The sequence below is a fragment of the Panthera pardus genome, unplaced genomic scaffold (assembly GCF_024362965.1).
Source record: "Panthera pardus isolate Hobbes unplaced genomic scaffold, ASM2436296v1 HiC_scaffold_8, whole genome shotgun sequence".
Lineage (NCBI taxonomy): Eukaryota > Metazoa > Chordata > Mammalia > Carnivora > Felidae > Panthera > Panthera pardus.
In genome coordinates, this window is record NW_026527013.1 from 88,108,222 (window position 1) to 88,123,775 (window position 15,554).

The 15,554-nt window shown below is 36.2% G+C and overlaps 1 protein-coding gene across 4 annotated transcripts in view; it reads right to left on the reverse strand.

Annotated features, from left to right (window-relative positions):
• Window positions 1-15,554, reverse strand: part of SEMA3A (semaphorin 3A) — a 463,579-nt gene that overhangs the window by 191,518 nt on the left and 256,507 nt on the right. For 3 of the 4 annotated variants that reach the window (XM_019451313.2, XM_019451314.2, XM_019451315.2), the window contains one exon: window positions 12,666-12,858. In XM_019451313.2, coding sequence (XP_019306858.2) covers window positions 12,666-12,777 — 112 coding nt within the window. In that variant the 5' untranslated portion in view covers window positions 12,778-12,858. Of the gene's footprint in view, window positions 1-12,665; window positions 13,313-15,554 lie in introns of those variants that run through there. The other variant, XM_019451312.2, reaches the window with a different exon arrangement.

Genomic DNA, 15,554 nt, shown 5'->3' on the forward strand with positions numbered 1-15,554 from the left:
AATGGTTTACTTTCAATACCAGCTTTTTACCAAGCCTCCTCATAGGTTCACTGACTAGCTGATATTGACAAACTTCATGTTTTTTTAGCATTCCCACTATTATTTTACGAGTCTTTGAAATAAGTGCACTACAAATATAACAAGTGTGATTTTCTTTGTATTATTATTATTAATCTAATTCACAAAGTAACAGAGAATATGTGCATGCATACCCACACCAAATAAACAAAACAGTGATCTAGAACCTTCTATGCACCAAGCAGTGATTGGGCCTCTTACAATGTATTGTTATTATCCTGATAAGACCTACCAGCTACCATGAAGTAGCTATCCTCCTGCATTGGAGAAGAGCAACTGAGGCTAGTAAAGTTAATAACACATCCACATCCTAACACACACACAAAATGCCAACGTCAATTCAATGCTTTCTTTACTATGCTAAGATTCCTCTTGTCCTTGTGAATTTTTTGTTCTAGCAGCTAAATTAGAAAAAGACACTAATTTTCAATAGGCCAACAAGCAAAGGACTGAACACTATAAGCACAGCAAGACTTCCTATTCAATAAACTAAATAAAGATTGTATATATTATTGGATATATTTATTTTGCACATTCCAAGAATGGAATGTAGGAATTCATTTTGCATATTCCAAGAATGTGTCATTTTATTCTCTTGAAAATATGAAAAAGCAATAATCTGACTGTTTGGTGGAGGGGGCACACTAGAGACATTTACCTATTATCTCTATCTTTAGTTTCTCTAAGTAAACTGAGTTGTATGAAAAAGATGGTATAATACGTACAATAGAGAAACCATTTGGGAGAATGAAGTCCAGAGTTCATAGTTACATCTGGTACAACTCAGTATTAGAGACTGAGATCTGTACTAAAGAAACAAATCACTATAGCATCACTAATTTCACTTCCTTATATGGCATCTGCTTAAAATAGTCTAAACATATTCTTTAAAAACGAATGTGCTAATGTTTATAAAGCTGTGGACAGAAGTACTGTCACAGAGTAGACAGTTTTCTCTAATTTGACAGCTAAAGAGCAATGCCAATGAGACAAGTATTAATCTTATTTCTGATGATACATTAGACAAAACAGACCCTGACTCTACTCTACCTTGCTAAGTGATTTGAGGCATGCAAGAAAAACTTTTTTCTAGTCACTTGGTCCCACCTTGCTATTATGCTAGAAATCTTTCTCAAGACACTGTCTGGATTAGGAGGTTGAATGATGGAGATAGGATGTGTGTTCTGCTAGTATGTGCCAAGGGAACCTTAATTCTGTTCTGAATAGGCACCTTGGGAAGCAAAAGAAGGCTGAGAGCCTATTGAACACGAAGAACACACAGTGAAAGTAGGAAACTCCATGGCTCTGGGCCAGTGTGTAAGAGCCGAACAGGGAATTGGAGTCTTAGGAGTAGTTGCTTTGTTTGAGTATCGCTTCCAATTCTATCTAGTTAGAATCAAGTGCAAAGGACTGAATCCCTGCACACCAGCCCAGGAGAAAAGAAAAAATCTACTAAAGAAGGAAGATCCCACATAATATAGTAACTTGAAAACGAAAATGTTACACTTGACATCTTGCTTTTGGCCAAATACTGACATTGTGACAGACTAAGATGTGTGTCTGATACCTCATCAGAAGTCCTAAATGTGTGTCCTGCCATAAATCTAAGAACATTTAAAGGAATTAATATGTAATTGAATATTTTAGATGGACAGCTATGCCCTAAATATGCTAGATTGTTGGATTTTAATAAATATCTGCAGTTTTTCTTAGGTATAACTTGCATTTTTCTGGATGTGTGAAATCGGATTGCTCCATGTAGCTAAAGAAGAGCTACGTGTCTCCATCTGGAGTCTCTGTAACCCAAGAGAACAGGACTGAACTGTGAGGCCCAATCTGAACTGCAGCCTATAACCTGTTTCAAAATTTTCTACCACTTATCCTGATTTAAACTGCTTCTGCAGCCATCGATGATTTTTCTCCCAGAGATTTCACTTCCCAGAATGGACTGTGTTTTGTACTCAGATCTGTTTTATATAAGGTCTCATCTCTGCTCCTTAGGGCTCTCACGGGGAGTGATTATCTGTCACCTCCTCACTTATTCCTTCAACCACTTCTTCAATTTAATGAGGCACTATCATGTGTAAGACTCTACTTGACTGAGAATAGAAAATGTATAGGTGCACCTGGCTCACTCAGTAGGTAGAATTTGCAACTCCTGCTCTCGGGGATGTTAAGTTTGAGCCCCTCGTTGGGTGTAAAGATTATTTAAAAAATAAAGTCTTAAAAAATAATAAAATGGATAAGGAACAGCATAATATTAAAAAAAAAAACCTGACAATGTGGGTCTTCTCCCCTTCCAAGTTATACGTTTCTTTAGGATAGATGCCGCATGATGTTTTATACTCCTCTGTCTTTTCAAAAGCCTTATCAAAGGAGATACTCAAGTCAATGTTGGAGAGAACAGCATCAGTAAACAACTAAGGCTGGGCAGATGTGGATCCAGGAAGGAAAGCTCACAGGTGTGACATGGAAAGGGAGGTACTGGGTGAGGGTGTGGTTGGGGCTGCAAGGTGAAGAGAGTTTCACTTTCTAGTTACTACCAATTGTTGTATCACACTCCTAGTTGCAGAAATTTAGAAACTTACTGTTCTTGAATTCTCCAGATCCTCCCACACGTACACAAGCATTTACTGAATCTAACGTTTCTATACATATGTCTCATCTTCAGCCTTCCTCTCTCATTTCCATTATCATGATCCTTATTCAGGGATTAATTTCTTCATATCTGAACAACTCCAAGACCTCCAATTAGTTCCCTCTATGCCCTAGACTCCTTTAAGTTAATCATTCTTTTAGGTCAAGCTAAGGAGTTTGGACTTTAATCAGTAAAACTTTAAAATGAAGGAAAGGCATAATTAGATTTGGATTTCAGAAAGAATTGTAGCCACTAATGATGCAAAAAAAGAGACCGTAATTAAAGATGGCTGTTGCCATAGCACGGCAAGTAACGATATGGATCTCACTTAGCCTGGAAGAGAGAACAGGACAGATTTGAGTGACTCAAGAGATAGAATCCACAGGACATGTAGGTAGATATGGGGTGGGTCAGCGAGGGAAGAGGCAAAGACTCTACTGGGACTCTACTGGCCTGGACCACTGGGACAAAAAGACAATATCCTCCACAACTGGAAATAAGGAGGACAAATATGCTTGCAGAGAGGTCAGTGGGCACAGTTTTGAACAAAATTGGAGTTCTGTGTGAGAGACCAAGTGTAGATATTCTGTAGCCTTTCACATATGGAAGAGACAAATAAAAAAGACCCTAGCTGGCTCAGCGACTCCCCAGAATTTGTAATGTCTGGGAAGTAGTCAGGGGTATGCACAGATGGGGAAGAGATCCCTGGGTGACACTGGCACAAAATTTCAGGTTGTATGAGCTTTCTGCTTCTGAGTCATCACTTGGGCAACAAGTCCACATCTCAAGGGTCAAGGAGGATACTTTGTCCTTTAATTACGGTATTTTATATGTGTAAAGTTAACCCAACTGAACTAAAATTATGGGAACCACACTCTCTGTACTAGGCACAATGTCTAGTTGAGATCATCAGGTATATGCATGTAGAATGGGGAAATTTAAAGTGGCAAGATTACCTAATTAAGAAATCGCCATTTTGTTTGTTTTTCTGTAGATCTAGCTGATAAAAATGCAGTTCTACACTTCTTTTTGAGAGAGACATAAGGGCTTTTAATTTCTGAGGATTTTGTTTTCAAAGGAGGGTCTTGAATTATATTTATTTGGATAGGACAAGAAGGTACAAGATGAAGACTATTTCTAGGTCAAAGGAGGGGGTGGAGGATGGGGGAGGAGGGTGGCTAGTATCAGTTATGTTATATATATATATATATATATGTAATATTTAATATATATTATATATTATTAAAAATGTCGAGTCTGGAAAGATGGAGGGCTCTTGTATTGAGGGGGGTCAGGGGGATCTGTGTCCTGCTCACACCCTTCACTCTGGAGGTGGAAGGACTTGAGAGTGGAAACACTGTGTGCATTCCAGTGGAAGCAAGACACTAAACACCATGTCCTGGAGCCAACATGCTGAGAAGGCTCAATGGAAGGGCCGCTGAAAGAGTCAGGTTAGCAACTTGCTGGAGTAGTGATGCCTTAGGGAGAACAGAGAAGTCCTCCAGACGACAACATTGTACTGTAGAAGATGCTCTGGGAAGGTCAAACATTAAAGGACTGAAGATGACAGCCAATCCTGAAGGGCCCAAGACCTGACCTCAAGCAAAGGGTGACATCCTCTCCCTACTATTTCTCAGCATTCCACTTTCCACAATTACCAATTAAACGTGAGATGATTTGGAAAAAAAATGACTGGAATGTAACTTTTCTTATATTTGCTATAAGCACATTGATTTATGTAGTCCTTCATTTCCATATAATTCTGCAAGTATGATTACACTGTCTTTTTTTGAGGGGGGGGGCAGGAGGGGCAGAGGGACAGGGAGAGAATCTTTGAGCATGGAGCCCAATGCAGAGCTCAGTGTCACAACTGTGAGATCATGACCTGAGCCAAAATCAAGAGTTGGATACTTAACTGACTGAGCCACCCACTCATCCCTAAACTAATTCTAAAGGATTATCACAGTAGAGCAGAGTTTATTCTCTTGAAACTTCAAATTTGAATATAAAAATTAAAATTTCTAACACATCTGATGAAGAATCACAAGTCCTTGTCTCCTTTGGAGTTGACCTCAGGTATAAACAACTTTGTTCTGGCTTTCCCCAAATATATTCCTTAAGGGCTGGGATTAGACCTTAATTAGTTTTTTAATGTCACTTAATAGCTATGATTTGGCACTCTTGGTAGTTGTCCACCTGTCCTTTCCTGTTAATACTTCTACTTTGTCACAAGACTAAAATATTTTATAAGAGTTTAACATCAAGCACTGTAAACGAATTTATATTCTAAACATCAATGCCATATTTATATTCTAAGCATCAAGTCCACCTCTAAGTGGACTAAGAAAATTAGTGGAGTCAAAGATAAGAGGAAACAAGAAAGCCTGCTCAATAATAATCTTAGCAAGTTGTCCAATAGCAAAGCCAGCATTCTCTCAAAAGTATGGACAATAGAATACAGTCAAATTTAAATTTTTAAGTGATTGTGCTTTCGGCTTTGTTTGGTAGAACTGATTTGTTCTACAAAGAGCTCAGATACAATAAGACTGATGATGAGATCTTTTATCTTTAGCCATTATGTGGTTTTAGAGTAGCCTCACTTACTTTCTTTTCTGGCTATGTGTAATGCGACACGATTATGAGAAAAATCAGGGTGTTCCTCCAAAGGAATGAAACAAGTCTTCAGCCTGGTTCCTAGGATCTTATAAGATGTGTGTATTATTATTTTCCATTCTTCATGTCTTACTCGCAGGCGAGTTAAGTTGACCAGAAACTTTGTGATTCAGTCCTGAAATATGCTTGGTTCAGAGGAGATACTGTCTGTGGAGGCAACAATGTTGACATACACTTAGTGCTTTTATTTTATTTTACTATTTTATTTTATTTTATTTTACTGAGAGTGAGTGTAAGTATGGAGGGACAGAGAGAAAGAGAGAGAGAGGGAGAAGAGAACCCCAAGCAGGCTCTATGCTCAGTGAGGAGCCCCACACGTGGGCCTCTATCTCACTCACGACCCTGGGACCATGACCTGAGGCGAAATCAAGAGTTGGATGCTCACCTGACTGAGCCACCCAGGCAACCCTCTTGGTGCATTTCTAAGTCCCTCAACTGATATCCTCCTTCCCTAGTGTCCAGCACTAAGCTTACTTTCTCTACATTACAATGCACAGTTCACTTATAATGAATTGATAATTACACCTGTGCATTCTTTTTGTACTCACTAATAAACAGGCATATTGCTTTTAAAAACCAGTGTGTCAAAGGGAGCACAGAATCGCTCAACAAGTGACTGTGCCAGCTGGTGAGCGTCTAAGGATGAAAAAGAAGAGATCTGGCCTTGAGGACTTCACAGTCTGGCACAACAGAGAGGATCCACTTAAGTAATTTTACAGACTAAAGAAGCCATTCAACATATTCAACAGCACTAAGCCCCATTTAGTTTGCTGATCAAGACTCAAGCGGGTGATGCTATGTTTTGTCAAAAGACACATTTACGATTTCGGCAACAAAATACGTTACTGTGAGATTTGGTCAACACTGTTTCTCCCACGTCATATCTTTCCAAGCAAAGGAAACCTGGAAATGCAGGTTTAATGACTCGTTTAGGAGCTGACAAGTTTCCCTAAAGTTGTGGTCTCTTTAAGTTCTACCCTAAGCTTCTAGAAAATACTAAGATTGAATTATTCTTCCTATTTATCAACAGAATTTTATTTTTGCTTATCTTCATTCCCTAATTTAAGTGTAAATTGTATATTTTCTTATCCTGGGTTTGACAGAGTCCAGCTTTGTTACTGTTTGGAAATAGTGTGTGAATTCCCTATTTATACTGATGTTTATGTCTTGGCAATAGAAGAAGATAGTAACTGGAGACATTCAGACTTACTTGTGTCAGATAAAATTTATTGATTCTTCCATATGTTTAATTATGATAATAATTTAAAACAACCTACAAATCACAAGGAGTCACTTTTAAAAATATACCGAATGTGATTTATTAAACTTTATTTTACCGCCTCAATTAGCTACTCTCCAATTATGAACGATGGCAGTAATGTGCCAGAGGAAGTCTGCATCATTTCCGTTACGAACTTTTTATGATTCAGGCTGAAAAAAATATATATGAATGCATCTATATGAATGTATATAAAATACTTAATATGCATGGAGACACATGAAGCTATCCTTTACTCATTCTGATTGTTTGGTACTGCTGTGTAGCACAGGCCATTTTCATATGTTAAGTCTTACGTTAAATATATATATACTTACTTATAACCATTTACTTTTCAAGGGTCAAAACACACCAATAAATGCATGCAAAGAGCACCTCAAAATCTTAAGCAAAACGCATTTCAACTAACGCTTCTGTTTTGTGTAAGTTACATCTCCTGACTCTAATGCCAGTTTTTCCAAGCTTGGCCTCCACACATCACTCTGTGTATATTTATCCTAGCAGCCTGCCCATTTCCAAACTAATGAAAGAGCTGTCACAAATTGCTAGTGCCACCTATTAGTGGAAGCACAGAACTGCAAATCATGATAATTCCTTTAAATAGCACCTTAGAAGTCATGAGGGGTAAAATCCATCCCAAGACTCACACTTGTTCTAATTTATGTTTACAGCTGCTGGTCTTTTTAAAATAAGCTATCACTGCATGCACTAAACTTAGATACTGTCACGAGTTCTAGAGATTTTACCTACAATTTTGTACTGATACGTCATTTTATCATAGATTTTTTTCATAAAGGTTTGATAAGTGCAATGTCTTAATCAATTAATATGTAACTCTCCATGATATAATATCATGACTTTGTAAATGAATGCTGTTACATAATGATTGATTAAAAATGTATTTGAGTACTGGTTTCTCTGGACGGTTTTAGGACAATGGAAATATAAATTCTATTTAGCATAGTCCTGACTTTAGATTTAAAATTCTCCAAGCATGTGAAGGTATGATATTTTGACCTTTGACTAGTGACATGTAGGTGTGCCACTGAAGTTTAAATGAGAAAAATTGGGATAAGAAGTTAAACCACACAATTTCTTACTGTTGATAACACTGTAAGTTATTTAAAGTACATGTCTCAACTACAATTAGATATTCACACTAAACATAAGTAGATTATGCTCTGCAAGCAACAGTTTTATTTCCTTACTAGGAACATATGAGATCATATTAATTAATTTTAATTCAATTTATTCTTGAAAGATCTTTCATTTGCATGGATGTTTGAATATAAAATTTAAATATAACTGGCCAAAAATTCCAGCATATTTGTTAATTAAGTTGTTTGATTTATAGATGAATGAAAAGTAAGAAAACAAGGAAATTCGTTATGACAGATTTATATATTTGGTTGCCTAAATATCCTGGCAATATACATCACTGTCTGCAGTGGAGTCTTGTAAATAATTTATATGAAGAGAAATAACAACATAAAAAAGTTAGAATTGGAAACATTATCTCTTCAGTATTCAGCTTTATTTGAGCTAATAATGATTGAATATTATTATCAAAATTTGGTGGGCTAGAATTTTACATGGCATGGTTTTGGGGTCTCAGTTATTTTTTCTACTAGCTGAGCTCTACACTGCATAACTTATTACTTCCAAGGCCAATCTGGTTGGCAGCTTTAAACAGAGAACCCCTGAACTGGAGACTTTCACTAGCCCTCATGTGATCTGACCAGCACTGGATCACAAGATGTGTGACTGAGCATCTTGTTTTATTTTATTTTTCATTATTTTGCCAGAATACATTTTTTCAAGTAGGTGAATAAAAATTTCTAGTTTTCAGCAGGCTGAAATTGAAGGTTCCTGAATCAAAATATGCTTTTTAAAGTGAATAGAAATTTGAGCAGAAAAGGCCATGTTAAATAAGAATCAGCAAGTCAGAGACCTGATGTTAAATATGCAGTGACTATAGGAGAAAAGATACTGCAAAGAATTTATAACTTCTTTGCACCGTGTGTGTGTGTGGGGGGGGGGGAGTGTAAGAATATATATCTTAAACATATAATATATAAATATATAATATTATATAATACATAAATATACTATATATATACATATATATATAATATATATATATGTATATATACTTCTCTACCTTTCATAGATACTTATCTTTTAGTTGCGAGGAAATTATCAGTATAAGACATATTACATCCTATACAAACATGTGAGTACTTGACATATCCATGGGGACTTTTCATGCCCATTCTAAAATAAATAAATAAATACGTAATATAAAATATGAATGTCATTGTATAGCAGTAACAATTTTATTATAGGTTGCCAAGATCACTTTTCTCAGCTATAAGATATTAACATAAAGTTTTGTCATTCATAGATATACATATATTTATATGTATACACATACATATTATATATAGATGTGTATCTGTGTACTCTGGTAAAAGTGAAGAAAAATCTCTGAAAAGTCAACAAGTTTAATTAGTAAATCATCATTCATATTAACTAAATCTGAAGCGATCATAGTGCATTGAGCAATGGCAAATAAAAAGTCTTTTGCAAATTGTATTTCATAAAGTTTTAATTAAATATTACTTCCAATATCAGAAAGATGTGTGTGAGGATTTTGATTTACCTGATAATCTCATTGTTGCAATAATTAAACTACTCTGGGGGCAAAAATCTTTACAAAGTATGAAAAGAAAGTCTTTCAAACATTTATTTAAGTGCTATTTACTAAGTCCTCCCTATGAAAGTAAAGTTAAAGGCATTGATTTAACCTTTGGATTCACATGATAACCATCACATTCAGACTTGCATGTGCCTTTCATTTTTACTAAAACTGGAGCACACAATGTCCTGGAAATGCTCATTACATTGAGTGATGGAACATTTGTCATTTGTTTAAAACCCCAAACCTAACTTATTTCCTTGTGATTTCCATAGGTTTTTCTGAAGTCTTCATTGTACCACACATTCCAAAAGGAAGATTATATGATAGTCTGGTATTTCATGAGAAAAGTGAAATTTGACTAGTTTTGTAGGAGAAATAAACAGTTCCACATCAATTTGAAAAAGAAGCATTTCAACATTTAGCTATATTACATACATTTCAGGAAAGCAAAAGTATCTCTGAGTGAATGTTTCTTGAGGATAATTTGTATGTGACTGCTGAGATTTACAGAGTTCTCACATTTGCTTCCCCCACAAGGATTCTAAATCAGATTGGTTCAGAGGAAAAGCCAGCATACCCCATTTTTCTAATATTATCACTTCTCCAGATGGTCCTGAACACATCCATTCAATCCCTTTTTCCTAGAAAGTAAAGAGGCACCTTATTAGATATATATATGTGCATCCACTACCAAGGCTGCCTTCTTGCTTTTCTTTTTCTTTCTCATTTAACACATCAAATCTCTTTCATTTCCTACTAGGCAAGATGACAAGTAGGAAGTGAGCACAGTGATTGCCTGAAACTTTGTCTTGGCAACCTGAGCAATGAGAGAGTTAATGGTGGATCTTTGAAAACAAGTGACCATGGGAAATTAGGGTTGGCAGGGATTTAACTCTTCATGAATCATGCTGGAATATTTTTAAGGGCAAAGCAGTGGATGTTTTAACCGTGTTTGACATCTAATTAAGGAGGAAAAAGAAGGAGCTAAAAAAAAATCTCTATTATAGTTTAGAAACAAAGTACTGACAATTGGCTACTAGGCATTTGCTTTGGCAAAACAAGTGTACATGTAGGGACAAAAAGGTAATGACAGACCAATAAAATGACAGAAGAAAAATTGCTTGGGCCATTCCTTTTATTCTTCTTGTTGTTGTTCGTTTCACAGTTTATATTACCAAATTGCCAAGCCCTAGGTATAGCAATAGAATTGTTATGTAGGTGTAGAGCAGTTTTTGATGAAAAGAAAAGCAGAATGATTCTAATGGATGCCATGATAAAAAGAGTTTATAAAGACAGTGTCAAATAGATTCATACTGTCAATATATACAACTTACTTCATCAGACAAGTTTAAAGCCTGCACACATATCAAAGGACTATTCTAATTAAATGCTATCTGTTTGTATATAGAAAGAACGGGTACCTGTTCTATAATGGAGAGTAATCAATCACCATGGAAATAAAATTCTTGCAAAATATATATAATTCCCAATCTTTATTTATTTTACAACTTATTTAGCATTTAGACCAGTATCTCCAAATATAGTAGATTTTTAACGTGTGTTTCATGTTTCATTTGTTACTCTACAATTATAGCATACAGCCATTCACATCTTCAAGAAGTAAAGTTGCATGCGAAACTGACTCATAGGCATATAAACTTGGATAAAATCAGCCACCAATCTAAGAATTATTTGATGTCATCCTCCCAAAGAATGAAAACAGAAAGCAAAACCTGAGGAAAATACACATGCCATAATACCATATTCTATAAAAACAATTTAAAGACAGTTGCTAGAGATGTAATAGAGATTTAATTAAATCTTTAATGGCTAAAGGATAATGTTTTAAAATCTTGCACGATGAGTACAATTGCAATTCTGTTTGCTAATGTTTTAAATCCATTCACATTTTAGTAACTAAGAAATTGTTATGCCAAAAATAAATGTATCTTTCAATCCAATGTATTTTACCTAGCAAGTATTAATTCCAAATAAACACATTTAATAGGTGTTGAATTTTCTAATCCAAAGTGTGAAAATTACATCTCTCTTTCCTATTTGTGATCCTCATTCACACTAGAGCATTCAGAAAGAGATGTTCCCCATCATGTGAAAATTAAAGAATATGTTTCTGGCATAAGAACAATGTGCAGCAGACAGACATCTCTACAGATAGATTCAATGATTTTCTTTCACATTATAGGCTAAAAACAGAGTATAATTGAAGCTTCCTACTGCCCCACCCCCAATTCCCGAAATCTGAGAATCATAAGAAAGCAACACCTTAGGGAGTAAAAGTACTTGAGTTAAAACATTTTAATCACCAACTCCATTTTACTAATACCTCAGTTATAGAAACATTCTTTTTCATTAAAAGTTTTTCAAAAATACTCTTTTCAACCATGTTAGCATTATTTTATACAACTATCTACAAAATCTATCTAAACAAATAGAGAACAAATATTTCCTTAAAATCCTCATTAAAAACCAGGCATATGCATTAAGCTGTAACCAAATAAAGTACTAGCAATCATGTACTGAAGCTTTTTTTCTTTCTTAAATTTAAACTCTTTTTAAAAGTAAGTTCACACAACTAGCTGTACAACCAGAAAGTAATGTTCCTTCAGTTCTCACTGAAGTACATATGGAATTAAATAACGTTATATTTCAAAGGCTTTAGCTTTACACCAATTAGCCAAATACACAGTCTTTGGTACAATCATAACACACTGTGGAAAAACTAGTCTGTTCCCTCCAGTTTATATTCTCTTGGCAAACCATGATCTACTGCTTATGTTAAGCATCTGATTGTCAGATTGGAACAAACTGAATATTCATGATGACGATTAACCATTTAGTGCCTCAAACTAAGAAAACACAATTTATCACAACAATTGCTATAGGTGAGGCATTCTACAAAGAGACTCTTTTTGCCACGGCGCTTTTTAAAGATATTTTAATAGAAGTAGAGTCAGAAAAATTAACAGCACATATGATCACACACACAGATCAGCATTTACCCAGGCATTCAGCTCTTCTCTGCAAATGTGATTAAATGTTCTTTGTTTGCATTTAAATTGTCATATATCAAACAGGAGACATGCTTTTATAAAAAAGTGTTTAAATCATCTCAGAAAGACACACAGGATCACATAGGTTTCCCAGGTTAAACTAAAGGTTTCATGGTTTGGCTTGGGAGGGAGTTCAAGGAATGAAAAGGCAGGGGTGGTGGGGTGGGGGGGGGGGGGCAGGGACATTACAGAGCTAGCCGAAAAAGAAGAAAAATAAAGATTTACCTTTGTAGGATAATTTCAGTCTTGGCACATTGTTCTTCCCATTTTGATAGTTTGCTGTGGCTGTGAGTAATACTCCCCAGAAAAGACAGACAATCCTAGCGAACCAGCCCATGCTGCAGACGCTGGAGGTGCCTGTGCTGCTCTGCCTTCCCTCCTGTATTGTGCGGCCAGAGAAGTTCAAACAATCTGGAAACTGGAGGTAACAGGTGATTTAGGTCAGTTTCATTCATAAATGCAGACAATCAAGACCTCACGGCAACACTAACACCTCTTCTTCTGTAACAGTCACTGGAGCACAGAAACTTCAAACCCTCCAAAAAAAAAAAAAAAAAAAAATCGAGCCAGGCACCGGATAATGAGGCACAACTGTTGTGTAGAAAGAAAAAAAAAAAATGAACAAGGGCTGCTGCAGTGGTGCTTAAGAAGCAGTTCCTTTTATCTAGGCTCTTCTGATAGCCAGTGGCGGACTCTAATCCTGCTCTCTGCTTCATTCGGCTCCCGGGAAGCAGAATGAAAGGGAAACAGAGAAAGAGAGAGAGAGAGAGAAAGAGAGAGAGAGAGAGAAAGAGGAGCCTTGAGCAGCGCGGACTTTTCCTGTACACATGTAGGGAGAGATGACACAAGATCCCACAGACAGGTTTTCCCAACACTCACTAGACTGGCTGACAATGGGAGAACAGGCGAGCTCAACCCACTCCCCTTCCCTCCTGTCACACAACACATGCAAAAAACATCTCCTAGAGATTAGAGCTGGGAGCAGAACCCTCCAGCGTGCCTGTGAAAGGCATGTAGCTATAAATTTACTTCCCAAGGCACGCGTTGTTTTATAGCCATTTTTAGGTGCAATTTTGATTAAAAAAATCTGAATTCTGCTACCTACATAATTTATAACTCATTATATAATTCCTTTGAACTTGTGCATTATATGTGTATGTATGCGTGTGTGTATATATATATACATATATATACACACACATGCATATGTACATATATGTATATCTTTTCACCATTATAACTTTAACCACTGAAGGTTTTAAAGCCTTGTTAGAGATCATTCCCTCTTCCCAACAAACCCCCTTGGCTCAACTACCCCCTTCCCCCGACCCGCAGCAATTTCACTGAAGAAATTCCTAGTAAAGCCCATTTCAACAATCAGTTCAAGACAAATATAGGTCCACTGAGAATTATAAATTACAACTCAAAAGGATACTCAGAATTTAAAAACATCTATGGTTTTCCAGCTTCTGGAATGCTCTGGCTAACATTGTTAATGCATCACACATCTCATTAATTAAAACCACTTCCCTAGTTTTGGTTTAAAGGGCAGAGGAAGATGACAAAGTTCACAAAAGTCCCTGCTGAGTGTCAAGGACCAACATAAAGAGGATATCTCTGTGTCTTCATGAGCTGGTGAAGGGTTACTAAACATTCTGTGCACACGAATGCATATGTTTAGGCAGTCACACAGACACAACCAGTTCTTTCCTAACTAGACATTTTGTCTGAGGTGTTTCAATTTCCTCTTCTATTTTTCTTTCAATTTTCCCCAAAGCTGATATCCTTATAGGATATTGGGGGTTGGCGTATATAAAAGTTAGTAGGACCGAACTTTCCCTTCTCTACTCAACTCTCTCTGCTCTACCCGTGTTCCCCCCCCCCCCCCCATACAACACTCACAATTGAAATACAGAATAGAGAACCTACTTCAAGTATGGAAATTTTTCCACTGAAAGAAGAGGGTGAGTCTCACAATTACAAACATAAACACTTAAAGTGGCTTAGTATTCTTGCGAAAAACGATCCAAGCATTGCCACTACAGCTTTCATGACTTAATGTCTACAGGCCAATAGGGGAAAAGCATCTCTCTCTTTCCCTCTTTCCTTCTGTCTGTCTCTCTGCCTCAACAACTATGTGTGTGTTCGGGGTGGGCGGAGTAGGGGTGGGTGGGTGGCTGGGTGGAGGAGCAGGAAGAGGATGAAGAGGATTTAAAGGAGGGAGAATGGGGGAAGGGGTGGATGGATTCTCTCTACTTCACTAGATTGATTCATCAAACAGACCTTATTGTATTTGTCAGTTTCCTCAAGCCTATTGATCAGTCAGTATTGTTAAGAAAATAAAATCTAAAAATAATGTTGATTTTACTGATTCCCGCACTTGTTATTCTGAGCACTTTTCACGCCCTAGGCAATGGATTAAGGCTACAAACGACAAGAGGCTTGTCTGTCTTCCATGGATTACTCTCTATAGACATTTATTCTACAGAGGAATTCATGTTACTTTGGGATTATTTAGAAGATTGGACCAATGAATTATCCTTTTGAAATATCACATATAATTAGTTTAAATACTTTAAATAGTTGTGCCATTTTCATTAATATATTTTAAATGTCTTTAAATATTTATTTTTCCTCTAGCTCTTGTTACCTAGAGTAGGGGAACAAGTTTATATTTGTCAAAACTAAACAGGATAAGCAAATTTAGAAATGTATCCATTTCACTTTCGTAATGTCTAATTCTGAAACATTTTGATGTGTTCCAGGAAAAATGAAAGGTTGTAGGTAAAATTCAGATAAAAGAGGATCAGAATTGACTCCATGGGGAAGAAAGACATTCAATCTGGATTTTGAACCACAAAATCAGGACAGAGTTATTTAATTTTGTAAAACAAGTAATTTAAATTAATGTTGAAGTCTGGAATTTGGTAGCACAGATACCCATGTTTAGATACACACACATAATTTTAAAAAACACTTTCTTACCCTCTAAATTTTGTATGATCTTTGTGTGTCTTCAAATGTTTGAAAGCTTAATAAATTCACATTTACATTTGCTTATCTCTAGATTTTTTAAATTTAAAATGTGTGAACACAGTAAGTTCTGTGGGTAAG